Raw genomic sequence first — 16775 nt, forward strand, 5'->3', positions numbered from 1 at the left:
TGCTGTGGAAACCCCAGGAGACCTCTGCCACATTGCCCAGACATTTGGAAGATGCTCAGCTTGAGAGCTGTGTGAATGGCCTAGGGTTGCCCCAGAGCTGGGATCCACCCTCTCTTTGAGCACTTCCCAAAGGTTGCTTTCTCTTCCTCGCTGGAATTAAGTCCAATTTCAAGGGGAATTGTGTTTCTCAGCTTCTTTCTGGGAATAGTAATACCTGTCCTCTTCTAGAGCTTGTTACCTGTAAAGCAGCGTCAGCCTCCCCMTTTCCCAGCAGGGGAAACTGAGGCACAAAGGCAAAGCCAGGAACTAAGGTGCACTAAGTCCACCTCAGGCTCTCATAGACCAGCCAGCTGCAGCCTGAGAGATGCCAGGCTTGTACCCTGCTCCCTGGGCAGGGGACRTTACCCCCACACTTGCCTCATGCTACAGTGAAATAGTTGCTGGAGGGCCAGAGGGGTTCAGGAGTGAGCCACAACTGTCTTTATCAGTGTCATTTTCCAGCCATTTCTGGAGCCGTTTATTCCCCCAAGGAGAAGCAAAACTAAGCATTTCCACAGCACCTTCTCCCACCTGGCAGCCCAGCTCCGCACAGACTCACAGCTGCAAACGCTATTGCTTTGGGCACATCCCCCGTCCCACCATCTTCAACAAGCCTAGCACATCTCCGGCAGCCTGCGGCTACCTTGTGCCCTGGATTCTGGACGAGCAGCGCCRGTGCTTGTGCAGGACTCCCTCCACGGCTGCTGGGCCTCTCCAACCCCGTTTCAGAGCYGCTCATACTGAAGCCCAGCCCTGGAGCACCGCTCCCTGCAGACGAACCTGGCATGCAGATGCCCATGTCACCAAGCTTGAAGGGGGGAAGGAGAAGAAAAGGCAAATGAAGAGCCGGAGCTGCCCTCGCGCAGCAGAGCCTGCCCAGCTTTCGCATGCCCATCTCCCTGCAAGACAAGGTGGGCAAACGTCCCCCCCGGTGCAGGGGCTGCCTCCCCCCATTGCCGAATCCTCCCTTCCCAAGCCTCTGCAAACAACTCAGACGCAAAGCTCCCAGCTCCTGTTTGGCCCCAGCTGCGCACCCTCAGGGAAGCGCTGGGATCCATCCCTAGCGGGGCTCTTGCATCCACTGTGGGTAGCAGCGTATCACATGCTGTCTCTGTCAAACATGGGGGCTGTCAGTCCTCACAGCATCCCTCGCCACCCCCCCCCCCCATGCTTTAACTGAACTGATTTTAACCAAATCTGACGCCTCCTCCCTCCTGCTAGTCAGAGTCTCCAGGGCATCCCAGACCATGGGCGTAGAGCTCCCAGGGGTGCAATCCAGGCTAACCGTCCTGCTGTGCCTCTGCTGCCCACAAACACCAAATCCACCCACGGGAGCATGCTCAGGACCATTTTACAGGCAGCACTGACACTGCACTTGATCGAGCTCCGGTGTCTCAAGGCTGGTCCTCCAGATCCACTGGGTGACAAGGTGCAGATCATGAGAGCGAGGACARTTGTGCAGTTTTTGGAGCAAGAAAGCTTCAGCGAGCGCAAGCAAGCATGCAAGACCAGAGAAATGGTGTGAGCTTCCAGCCCGAGGGCAAGGCAGAGGATAAAACGATCCCCCTCCCCTTTCTTTAAGGGCTCGTCTTGGTTCTTCCAAAACACACGTGTGGGAGAACAAGAGCAGACTATTTCCAGGACATCACAGTACTCTCCGATTACAACTCCACGGTAGCTTTTCTGGGCCAAGTGCCACCTGGAAAGACACTCTGTTTAAAGCAAAGGCTGTATTTCTCGAACAGCACATAAGGGCTTCAAACCCAACAGGAGCAAGTCAGCAGGAGTACTGTAACAGGAAAACTTTGCTGGATGCTAAAGGGACTTTTTGCTTCTCCTCCTGCTCCTCTGCAAAAGGCCAGTTCCCCGTTTTATGCAGCTCATTCTGGTGCTCACTATGATTAGCATTTTCCTGCACAGCACAGGTTGCCTGAGCAGGGAGGATGGTAGGAAAAGAGGTTTCTGTTCATTTTCAGGGTGAATGACAAAAGTCTGTCTCATGGCATATTCTAAACGGACTTAGCGTTGGTCCTGTCCTAACAGGCATATACAATGAGATGACATAGGAAATCCTCTTGGAAGGGAAATGCTAGGTGTAATGATAGAGCATTCCCTTTTAGATGTTTTCCATGATAGTAGTTGAGGTCTTTGCCTCTGATCTATTCCTAAAAATATTTCTCAGTGCTCTGCAACTCAGCTAGGACAAAAGCCTCTTGTCTAGCCTGCCTCTACACTAAAACAGACTGTACCTGGGCTACCACAGCAACAGCTGATAAGAATAAATTCCCCAAACACTTGCGAATTACAAGGTGGTAAAGATATAGTGAAGAAGAAAATATCAGATGGTCAAGTAATGCCTGCATGTCAAGAGATTGTCCCTATATGAGAAGGGCTGGTGGCATCACTCTTCCTCTTCCTCTTCTCCATCCCAATGGAGACCTTATGCTGCACCTTCTCCCTAAACTACAGAAGAGGCAAACTGAGCCCTGATTTCACCTGCTCTTGCCAGGTCTGGGTTGTTGGGGCAGAAAGGACTAAGTGGAGAGGGAGAAACATGGTTGTTCTGGGAGAGCATCAGGAATTCCAGCAGGAAGTTAAGAGAGTTTGTGGATTTTCTTTAAGCTCAAACACAGCATTATCCAGTTGCTGACTTCAGTTAGGCTCCCTGGCTGTTTCTAGCAATAACTTCTACTGACATGGGGTATATCCAAGAACACACTTACTGCACTGTCAAGTGCTCCCTGAACATCCCAATAGGCCATTGACGGACCCTTTGCAAATGCTGAGGGGATGGCGAGCACCAACCTCGCCCCARGAGCACCTTCTGCACGTCTGAGACTTCCCTGGGAGGTTCCATGTGCGAGCCCCGGAAAAGAAGGCATCCAAAACCCAAACTGGTAAAAAAAAAAAAAAGAAAAAGAAAAACCACCACACACCCACCCACACACCACAAAGAGGAAACGTGACCCCACATGAAATTCTGACACAAGTGTGGTTTTCACTCCAAACTGGAGCAACAAGTTGGGAATTTCTAAACTTATCACAGGGAGGGAAAGTTATATCAGAAGCATCAAAATATTTTGCTGGTGTAACATCACATCATGTCATTTCTATGCTGTTAGAACTTTTTGTTTTGATAATGTCAAAATAAAGASAACAGAACAAAATCTAACATAAGCACTAATGTGCCATAAGAAAGGGTAAAAAGAGAAGAAATTAGATAAGAAGTCAAATGAAACAAYCTTATCTTAGTAAAGCAGCTTTCCTGAATGAAATTAAAATTTTCAAAAAATTTGATCTCAGTGCCTTCWATCCAATATTTTAACAAAACTGGGTGAMTCTTGCGATACTCTTGCATTTTGAYGAAAAGTGATCAACAGGAGAAGGAATCCACCTTATTGACTCTCTTCAAAAAACAAATGCTCATCTACAAAGGAGCCCATGGAGGAGAGCTGGACTGGGCCAAGAGACTCCAAGTTTTGGAGGAAGAGAGCTCTGGGCCATCCAGAAGCTGAGACAGCAATCCATGGCCCAAGTTCTTGTTCTGGGAGGAAGGTGCTGGARTGCATTTTTGCCCCCCCAGAAATATGCACTTTTAGCCACAAAGGAACGGGAAATGGCCCAGATCAGTTCCTAGGTTGGTGCAGAGTTTGTCCGCTGAGCTGCTCATGCAGCAGAGCCAGTATCTCTAAGAAGCAATGGGATTGATAGTCACTTGCAGGACATCTTTCTCCTGAATTCACTTGAGCCAATATCCCCAGCTGACCTCAAGCACAACCACAGAGAGCGCCTGCTAATTYAGCCTCACGATCATAGATTTGCTGCCTGACCTCCTTCTCCAAATCTTTATATCATATTTCTCACTCAGCAGACGTGACTCAAAGTGTTGGCATAAGGAAATATGCCAGGAGAATATTCTTGTGCCTCCCCCCTTTATCCTACCCATCCTGCTAGGAGTATAATTGAAATAGCAGGAAATGAGGAGCACTTGGCTGCTGCAGAAAAGCACGCAGAAACTTTGCAGCCCACTTCAAGGCAAAAAACAGACTGAATTCTTTTTCTAGATACTTTTCAGATGGAGAATCCCAAAGGCAGCAAGGGAAACGGTTCTCACATAACCAGAATGTAGGTGTGACAGTCACCAGTTTCTAGCAGTGTCTAAGACTAAAGGCTCCCCACATTTTGGGTCTGCTTATCTGTGACTGCTGGTCTTGAAGGCTCCACTACAACCTTCTGTTAACAGCACCACAGGAGAGCTGCTGTCTCAGGGAGCAGGATGCTCTCAGCCCACAGGAGATGGGCCACAGAAAGAACTTTTATCAGTGTCGCAGCAGATGGACCTTGCTTCTGAGCGTGCTGAAGAGCATGTGTCTTGGGGAACCTCGCACCTCAACAYCAAGACGTCACCCTGGCCTCTTCAGCACACAGATGGATGCCCCATGGAAACCTCCTGCTGCAGTCTCTCCAGGGCCTCAAAGCAGCACTTGAGGCCCATAGTTGAGGACCACTTGACCTGAACATCGTGCATATGTGAAATTAGCCCTTTTTAGTCAATCTGTGTAAGTAGCTGAACTCATCTAATTCTGTTGYGTTCACTGAGTCCTTGTCAAAGCCACCTACAAGCTCTTTGCTTCCAGGAGAAATCAGGGAATAGTCTGAGGTTGTTTCATTGAGTCTTTTAGGCCCCATGAGGCTCTTCAAGAAGAGTCCTTCAAGAAGAGTCCTACAGTGCAGGRTGAGGAATCAGAAGCCAAGAGAATCAAAGCCACTTGCTCAAGACCACAGGAAGCCTGTGGCAGAGCTGGGACCTGARCTGGTTTCCCATCTGCATCTCAGGAGGAGGCCATGGAGCTACCTAGCTGGGAGGAAATAAGGCATTTCAGACGGCACAGGGAMTCCACGGGCTTGCTTTAGAGCACCGTCAACCTGGGCAGGGGTCAGCYGTTCTCATCCTGGCATCTGTCTCAGCAACCGACATGAGAGGTTCAGCAGGGAGAACAAAATGGAGGAACAGAAGTGAGATTTCTGCCTGACACTTGAAGGCAGACTAATGTTTTGTGTCGTTCTGTTCCTGGCTGGTACTGTTAAAACTAAAGCAAAATGCTGTGAAAAGAAGAGGAGGGAAAAAAAGAACAAGGGGGATGTTTAATGTGACACTGTGGGGAAGCCATCCAAGTGCAGCTCCAAGTGTAGGAGTTGTGAATATCCAAAGGCAGGATTTTTTCCTTTTTTAGTTTGTGGACCCCTGATAATTTTCCAGCTGAGACAGACTCCTGTGTAGGGGGTTAGTTCTGCTGACAATAGATCTGCCTCTGTTGATTCCTGYTGTAGACCATGGACTCCTAGGGGTCCACAGACTACAGACTGAAGACTCTCATCCCTGTATCTAGGCAGTCAATGAGCAAAGCAGCATGACACAGGCAAATGATGGGAAGGCTGAAGTTGGGAGAGAAACCAAGTTACTGCCACCTCTCTGCAATGGACCAGAGCTGGTCCTGATAGATTTTCCTCTGATGTGCACCAGAGGGACCACATTCATGTATGCAAACAAGGACTTGCAAGGCGAAGAAGAAGTTTGGGCAGAAGAAGAACATGGGCAAAGACAGAATTTTGCTGGGRAAGAAGGATCCTGCCTCCAGAGAAAAACGCTGGGAAGGACGGAGCCACCCAAGAACCAGAAAAGTTTCACGCATGGGACCAGACGCGGCAGCCGGGAGGGTACTCCATGGGGAAACACTGCCACAGCTGTGCAACAGTTTCTGCAAAACCTCCCGAGCACACGCCTATACCCTTCTCCTTAAGGGAGCTATTTTTAAATGCTCTTCATTCAGCCAAGACGGGAGGGTGAACAGAACCCTTCTAACTGCTGAAAGTGTTACTCGATACTTAAAGCTATGCCTGTGCTGCCAGGATCTATAGCGGGGCAGTTCTTGCCAGCCCGCAGCAGGCAACAAAAAGCGCAAATTCCGGGTTCCCGCGCCTGACCTCTCAATGAAGCCCTTGTGGCAGCTCTGACTACAGGCTGCTCGAGCTCCATTAAAGTGAATTGAACCCAAGTGATCAATTTGCTACTGTTCGGACCCAAAGTGGTGAAAACACAATTACTCTAATGACTAGTCTTAGGAGCTGCGGAGCCTCACGGCATGGCTGGAGGAGACACGTGCATGACATCTGGCACAAAAGGGACTGTTTCTTTGGCAATAGCTCATTTTTAATAAGTTGCTCTATAAGCATAACTCAATCACTTTTTTGTTGCATTTTCTTTTCTAGGTCCCATTTATTCACTCACGGCAGAGTTCATCTGTAATTCACATGTGTATTAGATACACACTACTTATCTCTCTCTCCACATGTTTCAGCCCTATTCATCAAGCATTAGTAAAAGGCATTTTATGAGCACTGATTTTTAACAAGGCAGGCACACTGTTCGGAAAGCTAACAAAGGGGCCCCTATTGGAAACTTTAAAAGTGTTTAAACGAAAGCTTCTCTTGAAAACCTTTAACCCCTACTGCCAACCTCACAGGAAATACTGTGTTATGAGCAATCAGAGCACAAACATCTTCTGCAACCGCAAATTGCCTACAATAAGCTGCCTTGTTGGCTGTGTTCTTTCTGTTTGCTACTGTCTCCAGTAAAGGTAACTCCCAAGCCCATCTCGCACTAATCTCATAAATGCTTTTTAATTCTTCAAAAAAATGCAGCTTCCACAAAAATGAACAACAGCTTTTTTCACTTGGATGCAGCAATACCCCGTCTGCTTAGATGTAAAGTGTCATTTTACTATAAATACCAAGATCTCTTGCATGCCTTCCAGATGGGAATTTGTATTTCAGATGAGGCCAAATTTCTCCCTGGAGTTAACTCTGTTGTTCATATTGCCATGTCCTGGTGGCAAGTATCATATCATAGCAGAGATCCAAAAGCAAGTCCTCCTGCCAGCCAGCAGAACGAGGGGAAAAAACCCAGTGGAGCACATACCATCACAGCATATATCTGCTTAACTCCACTTAATTCRGATGACTGTGTGTTAACACAAATATAATGAGCGCAGAATAATCTGACTTTCTAAACAAGTTTTCCACATAATATTGCTTGTGCCAAATGTGCCCAAAGCTAATTTCTCCTGTGAAATGATCAGGATTATAAGCCAAAGGTGGGTGATTGCTTATGCAAACATATTTATGAGTATGCACAGACCCAGTTTTCCAGGACTGCAGAAATGGTGCATAATAGACTTAAGGCACACATCTAAGCTTATCTTCTTGCACAATCATATTGCTCAGTATGCTTCACCTGGGTGCATCAGACCCTGTTCTCCTCTGCTAAAACAGGTCCTCAATTATATCAGTAGAAACTTGCCCGAAAGCTAAGCAAAAAGTGAGCATGCAGGTTGCAAAATGAGCCACCCCGACAGCTGGGAAGAGTTTGCATCCTCCACATAGGTGCAACTTTCTCCCGCAGGGCAACATGCCTGCTTATTTCCACCAAAAGCACAGGCCCCAGGCCAGCGTGCTGGGGCGGGAGGGCAAACGGTGGCCCCGCAACACCGGTCCGACGGGGGGAGCACATCGACGGGAAGCTTTAGGAAGGCTCCAGCCCGCACCTTTGGGGCAAAACCCTGCATCAAAAGCTCCGCTTTCCCCTCTCTGCCTTCGCTTTCTATTCCTTCGGGGGGGGAACCTCACCTCGCTCCCCACCGGGAATGCTGCGCGGGCCGGCCCCGCTGCCGGGGGGCGGCGAGTCCCGCCGCGGTGCTCGGCGCTGCGCACCGGCGTCCCGGCGGCAGCGGCGGGCTCGGGCTCGGGCTCCCCTCACCTCCCTCCCTTCCCCGCCAGGTGCGGCAGCGCCCGCGGAGCCCCTCACTCACCCGGGCCGCCCGCGGAGCCGGTCCCCGCCGCGCTGCTGGGCCAGGTACGGCGGGCGCGGGGCGGTGCGCGGGCGCGGTGCTGCTCGGCGGCGGCGCTGCTCGACGGCGCGGCCCGGCGCGGCATTTAACGGGGCGGCGGGAGGCGGGAGGGAAGGAGGGCGGCGGGGCGGGCACCACCTCCGCGCCCGCGGCGCCGCCGGGCTCGAACCCGCGGCCGCGGGGAGGGGCGGCCCGGGCGGGGGCAGCGGCCGGGCGCCCTCGGCCTCCCCCGCGGGGCCCGCGGCCGCGCCGGGGCCCCCGGGGGCGCGGGGGAGCCGCGTGCAGGTGGAGTTGCACCCGTGGGAGGCGCCGGTCGGAGGCAAGCTTAGCACAGAGGTTGTTCGCAGCTTGAACAGCCAGGGAGAGGCTTTTTCTTTCTTTCTTTCTTTTTCTTTTTCTTTTTCTTTTTCTTTTTCTTTTTCTTTTTCCCCCTCCCCCTTCTGCTGCGGGGGGAGTGCATTTGGGACCCTGGTAACTCATGGTCCTGGAAAAGACAGTCTAAGCTCATAGCATCCTTCGGTTTGAGCGACAATGGTCCGGGAGCTTAGGAAACCTGCAGGTCGTGGTTACGGAGTAGGAAAGTGTGTTTGAATCAGTCGCAGCGCAGGGCCCTGAGGCCTTCGGAGCCTCCGGTCTAGCTTCCAGCAGGGAGGCCAGCGGCTGTGCCCTGCGGGAGCCATGGGCGTCATCAGCAGCGACTCGCAGCCCTTCCCTGCCTCGCACCTCCTCGCAGCGCTTACAKGAACGTACCGGTGGCAGGAAGGACTCGTCTGCTTTAATAACTCTTTCCTCCCACTTTGCACTAACATAAATGACTCCATGAGGAACACAAAAAGGGAGATTACAGTACACYCCACGCATTATTTGCATTTGTCTAGCAGACAAGACAGTACTGTGTTACCCAGCTTTTCTGARAGCCTCGGTGCTGCTGGGGCAGTTGAATGGCAGCAGGGACCATCCCCTGGGCCAAGCAGCCCCGGCCGGCCGGCCGGCGTTCCCCCGCAGGGCTCAGAGGGGCACATTTTTCGCACTTCCTGTTCTAGTCTGGTGTTTGCTGTTGGTGTGGTCAATAAATCCCCCAAGCTCAGCAAAGGCTGAATTTCACTTGTGTGTGCAGTGACAAAAATATAGGATTTATAAATACCCATGCATATACAAGAGCTTGTGGGTTGGGTTGGTCTGGATTAAAGGAGGTATTGAAAAATCAGGGAAGCCAGGAACTGCAGGCTTCGCATTTCTGTCATTTCTAATGGCTTTTCCTTTTGCATAAACATTGCATTGACTCCATACCCAGGAGCACTGCAGGCATTTACTCCCCTGCACAGTACAAAATATAACTCAGACCTCTAAAATGGGTATTCTTTATTAGGACGTTCGGTTTCCTTAACCACAGGGAAGAACAATTGCACTCCGTGASAGCAAGTCTCCAGCAAGCTGCGGGGCAGCTGGGCTCAGAAGGCAAAACAGCAGCTCCTTTGGTGGGGAGAAGTGAAAAATAACATCTCTGCGCTTGAATTCAGTGCTAACTGCACTTGATGACGGTGTTAGCGTGAGGTCAAGTTACTCCCACAAACAATGGTTTGAAGACCCAGTCCCTAAACAATAGCCGAGAGGATCATATTGTGATCTCCTGAGCCAGGTACTTTGATTCCGAGGGGACCAAGAAAGCTGGATCGCTTCCTTTGTGAACTGAGCCGGTTTGTGTCAGCACCGGCCTTGCAGCCACTGCTGGAAAGCCATGCAGAAGGCGGCACGCTTCCGTCGGTGCCTGGAAAACGCTTTTTCTGCTCTTGTGATCACTTGGGGTGGGGGGGAGGCAAACCCTGCTGCTGTGCCCTCGCGGGGGGAAGGTGATGTGGGACCAGGCGAGCGTACATCCTTCCCAGCGCCCCACGAGCGTGCCTGGGTCAGTGGGGACGCACAACCGGGTGGCAGGGGACGGGGAAGCCGCAGGAGCGCAGCTGGGGAAGGCTGAGCTGAAAAGGCACCTTTGTTGCGTTCCCCTTTTTTAGTGTATAGAGGAGTGGTGCCTGTGATAGGGCAGGTAACACAAGAAGCCGGCCTGAGCAGGAAGCGTGGGAAGCGCAGGGCTGCAGCGAGCTGTGCGGCAGGAGGCACACAGCGACGCACAGTGTTACCTAACCCCGTGGGGACGGAGGAGAAGGCAGAATGCGTTCCCCCRCCGGACGTGGGACAAAGCGGTGATTGATACGGCCGCACGGAGCAGCTCGCACTTGCTGCTTCGAAGATGATGGCTCGTTTTCAGCTTCGCTGGGAAACGTCAGCTCTCCTAAAAGCAGCAATGTGGCTGCCGGCTCTCACCCCACCACGGCCTGTCAGCCCCCGTGCGGGTTCCCCGAGTTCCCATATAAAACAGTCTTCCCTTGATGATGCGGTCAAACCTTGTGTCTCCTGCAAAAAGCAGACAGGGCACAGCTTTTCCTCGATCTCGCAGCAGCGGGCTGCTTTTGCAGCCCTTCAGCAGCCTGGAGTGCCAGCGCGTGGCCTCCGCGAGCCTGGTACCCGCAGGAGGGACGTGCGGGCGCGCGGTGAGCATGGCCATGGGTGCTCGGGACACATCCACCCAGGACCGCGTAGGAGTCGCTGCTTCGGATCTGCTGCATTGCCCATGAACRAAGGCCCTGCGCAGCAATACGGCCAAGGCTGGTGAACACCCGCGGGGGCCCTGGGTCTGGGTGCTGAAAATACCGTAGCAAAAGGCAGGAAAAGCCCTCGGCGGCAAACACTGCCAGCCTAAGGAGGGAGAAACGGCTTGCAGAAATCAGCTAAGCAGAGAGGTCATGGCCCGCAGAGCCGAGGGAGGCGATGCCTCCCCACCCCTCGCTCACTCGCTTTGCTTCCACATAATACCGAACTTTGTGCAAAAGCATTTGATTCCCAGCTGAGAATTCAGCCCCTGAAAAGGAGGCTTTTAGCYCGAGCTCGGAGAGCCTGGCCCTGCAGTGCTGCTAACACAACACTGAACTAACACTGCACTACAATCAAAGCATTTTAATAATTTAATATAATAAATGTCAGAAGGAGTGAATAATTCCCTGTAACTCCGAACAGCCTGTAGGTGCCAGAAAGAGCCAAGTAGGTATATTGAGCTCCTTTAGCAATAGCCCATTGACTTTCTGAAGGTAAATTTAAACCAGATGACGGATGCTGGGTGGTCGCCTCCGTGGTCAGAATGGTGAGCACTGTTCAGAAGTGCGTCACTGAGACAATTTAGCCCCAAATTAGGAAAGTAATGGCTGCAGAGAAAGGACAGGGGGAAAAAAAAAAACAAAAACCCAAGTTTCTAAGTAGTCATTACAGTTAATCCAGCCAGACATCAAATCCAAAGAACTAGGGTCTGCTTACCTGCYTTTGGCATGCACAGTCCCACTTTAAGTAGTAAATAGCATGTGCAGAATTACTCCAGAAGGCTCTTTAATAAGCTCTGCGCAGGAACCCACGTGCCCCTGGTATTACGTATGGCTGATAGGGAGCAGTGATACCTGCCCAAGCCCGGCCCTGCCCTGAGCCAGCGTAGCGGGAGGGTCTGCGGAGCAGACGTTGCTGCTGGCCATGCTGTCGGCACACGTCTTAATCCGCAGGTTTTGGCTGTTTGCACCTGAACACCCCATGCGCTGCCTCGCCTGGGTACAAGCCTCTTCCTTACCCTGCTGTTGCAACGGGTAAAGTCGACTGGTAGCAGCTTTGGCTGGCAGAGCGGCTGCCTGTACGTACCTGGTCCTTGCGTGGCCATCGGCCGGCAACGGGCGTCCTCCCAGAAAAGCTGAAGAGTCTCCTAGCAGGCTCCAGGCCTCTCCCAGCTCCCCTGGCTGCCGCCTCCACGGTACCTGTCTCCGCATGCTGGCCGGCCAGGAGGAGACCAGCAGCTCCGCAGGGAGCATGCCGCCCGGACGACCCCAAGCCACACGGATAGGCGCTGGAGAGTGCTTCGGGGCTGGCGGACAACACGAATCCATTGCTGAGCTCTCCCTTAGGGCCATGCTCGCTGGACGGAGCACATGTCCCTGCAGCTGAGAGGTAACAAGGACCCGAAGATATGCTCCTCATTTTGCGCTGAATGCTGAAAGATGAGAACCACCAGGAAAAAAGTCAGGCCTTAGCCTGGTTCTGCGCTGCACTATGCTTACTGTCGCTGACAAAATGAGGGTGAAATGCTGCTGCATGGAGCCAGCAATGATTTATTCTTGTTTTTCACTGTGTTGTATTAGCATAAAAGAACAAAGTCAGGCCAATGAACAACCTTTTCTTTGGTCCACATCAATATGTATCCAGATCACGATCAGAAATGGTTCCATCAAAAAAGACTTTTGCATATAGATTCACAGATCCTTTTTTTAGATGAAAAGTAACAAAGGCCAATCAAAGCTCACATTGCAATATTGTGTGGCAGCAGGTAGTGAGATGGACTGGATATTGCTGTTATGGAAAAGGATTAGATAGATAGCTTTCCTACTGGATATCTTTGGCTGTGCAAGGGTATAAACCATTAAGTAGACAGTTAAGCCTGGAATTAAGCTTTTCAGCAAGATGAAGTAACTGGTACTGCCTCAGTAGTGCACCAGTGGGAAACCAGGTGGTAGAACCTCACCTTCAGTGTGCTTGTGGTGCTCCATCAAGATGGAAAGCAGGCGTCTCCCTGCCCCACGATGATGGGTTGGAGGGAACAGATCCAGCCTCAGCACAGGAGCTTTCCAGGGTGATCCAAGGAGCACCTCGGGCAGAACGGCGCTGCCTGCCGGTGGCGACTGAGCTGCACGGTGGGGGGGAGCTGCTGTATGGACAGCCGGTGTGCAGGGCTGTCGCCTGGGGCTGGGCACAGTTGCAATTCATGCTCTGCAGGTCATAGTCTCCAGTCAGGAATGGGCTTGCTATCACCATAAAACATCAATTTCTCAGATGCAGAGCAGCAGGTAACGCTATGGGTGACACTGGCACCAGCTGTAAATCTGATTTTGGTGGCGCTCTGTTGATTTATGCTTGCCGGTGATCTAACACATCTGGGATAAAGCATGGAGAACAAGGAGGGCAGGAGATCTAAGTTGCCATCTAATAACTGAACAGAGCAGTGGTGGGAAAATCCATGGAGTGCAAAGGAGCTGATCSTGGTGGGACTGCCTGCCAACGGAGGAGGCACTGGGTCAATACTTGCCTGCACGCGAGACGTGTTTGTCTTCCATGTACAAACAGGAGAGCATCGGCGCCGTTCACGAGGCARCAAGGCTTAAGTGAAGGGATGCAAGTTGGAGGCTAATCGTAACACAGTTAGGAGAAGCTGCAAAGGGCATGGCCTTTTTGAAATGCCYCTGTTGCACTGAGAAGAGCAAAACTGACAGGCGAACTCCCTTAAAAGGCTGCTTGGTTGACAGCGGTTGCTGCTTCTCTTCCTGGGCTTTGAGGTGGCTTGTGATGTGGGGAGCTCACCACACACTGCCTTGGGGTGCTGGGCAGGACTAGATCTAACACTCCTCGTGTGTCTGATCTTTTATGCCCTCAGTTACTCTCAGCTTGTAGCTAGGGCGATGCATGTTTAGGAGTTAGCAAGACTGTTTTTAATGGGGATGTCTGTGGGGCTGAAAGCCCCGTCCTCACAGCTTCTCCTCCTCAGGGCACCCCTTGCCCTTTTCTCCTGGTGTCTCAGCAGTGTGTTTGCAGCTGTGACTTGGTGTTTCACAGCCTTCACCCACACATGTTACATGGGGAAGATGCAGGCATGTTTTTAAAGGAAAGCTCTCCTCCTTTTCACAGCCATGAAACTCAAAGGCTGGGGAGGTGAGGAGCAGCTCTGTGCACCGGGAAGYCACTTGGGAGCTTTCATGGCGAACAAGCCGCATCTTTGACTGCCGCTGTTTGTCTCTGATGTGAGACCATCATTTTGCAGAGAGCAGAAGGTCATGAGTGACCCCAGCAGATTGGGGAGAGTCAAGAGACACAGCCCGAAACAAGTTTTCATATGGCTCTCTCCTGAGGAAACCAGAACTGGTTTGCCTGATACCTATCCTGATGTGCCCCAAAACATCCCCGTTGCACACGAAGCAGAAATGGAGAGCCCCAATACCAACAGGCACAAACATCCCTTTGGAGCAAGGCAAGGAAGTTTAGCGCGTGGAATAAATGAGCTCAGGTTTAAGTCATGCTTTTTTCATAACCAGCCGAACTGGGTCCTGTTGGTAGGAGCAATTGCTACGGACTGTACCCAGCTGCGCTGCCATGTGCCAAACCTCAGCGGATGCACTGAGGGGCTCCTGTCCTGGCAGCTCTCCCTTTCCTCTCCTCTAGTGTCTTCTCGTTCAGCCAGAGGCACTCTGTGGGCTAAGGGGGCTTTCAGTAGGGCATGAGCTGATGTTCTTCAGAAGGGTGGTCTCACCTCCTGGGAAAGCAAGTCAACACCAGAAGAGGTCTCCCTAGTAAATCCCCTCAGCTCTCCCCTGTGGTCTCCTTGCTCTGACACAAGTGTCCCATGTGGCAGAGCAGGGCAGCAGGGGCGACTGGGACCCCCCTCATCTCTCCCCAGCCTGTCGGCGCACAACCTGTGAGGTTAGCAGAGGTACGAGCTGGATGCCCGGTGCGCGGGAACTCCTTCCAGCCAAAACAGAAAGAGTGAGCAAAACCACACAGTTTTTAGGTCTCAGGGAGAAAAATGCAGCTATTTCCACCCAACAACTATTGCAGAAACAAAATAGCAACTTTTGTTTGCATGGCAGCTCCCTAACTGCGCTCACTGCTCAGCAGCATCGGTTTCCCGATTCCTCAAAAAGGCAGAAACACATCAGGTGACTCCATCAGGTGAAGAAGCACATTAATGCTCAGTTAAAGCACTGCCACCACCACATGGGACTGGAAGTCCTAGAAAGGAGCATTTCAGAGCTATAAACATAGTCTCCTGTATGTGTCTGATCAAAAGCTGATGAAGCAGCTTATTCAGTTATCCAAATATGATTTTTTTTTTTAAACAACAGCCCTGGTCTTACAGCAGCTGAGATGCTCTCTGATCTCCAGTGCTTTCCAACAGAAACGCTGGCTCCTCTTGTCCTTGCTCGTGCCATTGGGCTGGACACTGGATGGATGATCTCCGAAACAACAGCTCCCCACGGAGACTAGTGACCCAAGAGTGGACGCAAGTGGTGCGAAAGGGCTTGTCTCAAAATGACCTTAAAATTTTTCTGGGCATTATTCTATATCTAGCTGCATGATGCAATGAGCAGAGAGAGACTAGGCAACGTCCAGACTGCTGCTGCTCTGCTCACTGCAGGACTATTACGTTATCAAGGCGTGGAGCCCAGGTCTGGTGTTACTAGCGCTATGGGATCGCTGTTTTTTAGATCCAACCCGTACCAAACTGACCTGCTTCGGGACGGCGTGCGTAGGTACCTGCAGCTGCCGGCAGACCAGACGGTACTGATACTGCATGCAAAAGTYGCACAAAAGTCATACGGCAATGAAAAAAGGTAGGAGATCTCTCCAGCTTCTTAGATAGCTCTGTGTTTAGAAGGCCACTTCCAAAAGCAATTACCTAAAGCTCAGTTTTCACCTCACTTGATTTCTCTAATCTAATCTGATGAGGCAAATAACATAACCCCTTTCCATCCACTCATGACCTCTTTGCATCCCAATCTGTCTTTCAGTCTTCACGAATCTAATAACATATGAAGGCATATAAACTCTCCCCTGCGTTGATCTGAGTCAGACTTTACTAGTGGTTAGGTTCCTCCCTTAAAGTACTAAAGATTAGAGAGAAGATGAAGTAAAAGAAGGAAAGAARCTATTCAAATCTTACCCCTTAAGAATGGAATTAGGAAGGTTCTGAAGAGGAAAGGCTAGTGTTACTAGTGCTCTGGAAATCTCGTCTTAAAATCTGATTGATAGACCACATCACTGACTGGGACATTTCCCTCAGTGTCCAGGGTCTCCAAAAAGCTGCTGTTTTTGAAAATACTTCCCATACTGCAAGAACACCTTGAGGTTCTTCTGGTCAATTCAAAGCTCCAAAATTGCTATTCCTGGGCAGTGACGTCAGACCATGCCACTGCAATATAATTAATCCTCCATTAACCTTTGTGATAAAAATAACCCTCTGTTATTGCTGAGTGGGGAGAAGTTATAAGGAGACAAGCTCTACCTCTAAAGTTTAACTGCATCCAGATGCAAACACCCCCAGAAAGACAGCACTGAGCTGGCTACAGTATATCTACAAAATCCATATCCACATCCAGCTTCCCTCCTGGTATGGCTGGGCAGTAGGCAAAGATTTTATTTCAGACCCAGTCTCCCAGCCAGGAGGCTCTTGTCTCAGTGAGCTGAGCTGGGGAGGGAAGGCACCGTGTCCCCAAGCCTAGGAAAGAGCCCCTTCCCCTGCTTCAGGTACAGCTCAGAGGATGAGCATGGGAAAGGGATGCCAAGTCTGAAGAAGAAGAGCAAACCAGCACAGAGCTCCTAGGTTGAAGTTTAAAGGCACTGCTGCTGGTTCTCCTTCATGGTGGGGGTCAGGGTCCCGTACCATAGATGAYGTGCTTAAATAACCCCCTATCGCAGGACTTTAGGGCCCAGAAATATCAAACCACCCTGCAGGGGTGTTTCCAGTGCTAGCATTTTACATAGCATCACTAGAGGATGAATTTGCACCATTCACATGAATGCAAAGACAGTGGAAACCCAAATAAAACACAGGAAAATATGTTTCCAAAACGTTGGATATAGATTTATTTGCATTGGGCTCCGAAGCTGGCTGTGAATGTGGCCTCTGTTCCCAACCTGCCGAAGGCGCCGCATTCCAGGCTAGCACAGTCGCCGGGGCTGGTTCCCGTGCCCGTG

At 51.1% G+C, this 16775-nt stretch overlaps 1 protein-coding gene across 1 annotated transcript in view; it reads left to right on the forward strand.

Moving 5' to 3' along the window:
• RBPJL (recombination signal binding protein for immunoglobulin kappa J region like) overlaps window positions 1-16775 on the forward strand; it is a 29005-nt gene that overhangs the window by 5771 nt on the left and 6459 nt on the right. Inside the window, exons 2-3 of the mRNA XM_026076796.1 lie at window positions 7876-7951; window positions 15287-15412. Coding sequence (XP_025932581.1) covers window positions 7876-7951; window positions 15287-15412 — 202 coding nt within the window. The remainder of the gene's footprint in view (window positions 1-7875; window positions 7952-15286; window positions 15413-16775) is intronic.

The sequence above is a fragment of the Apteryx rowi genome, unplaced genomic scaffold (genome assembly GCF_003343035.1).
Source record: "Apteryx rowi isolate R43461 unplaced genomic scaffold, aptRow1 scaffold_44, whole genome shotgun sequence".
In the NCBI taxonomy this organism is placed as follows: domain Eukaryota; kingdom Metazoa; phylum Chordata; class Aves; order Apterygiformes; family Apterygidae; genus Apteryx; species Apteryx rowi.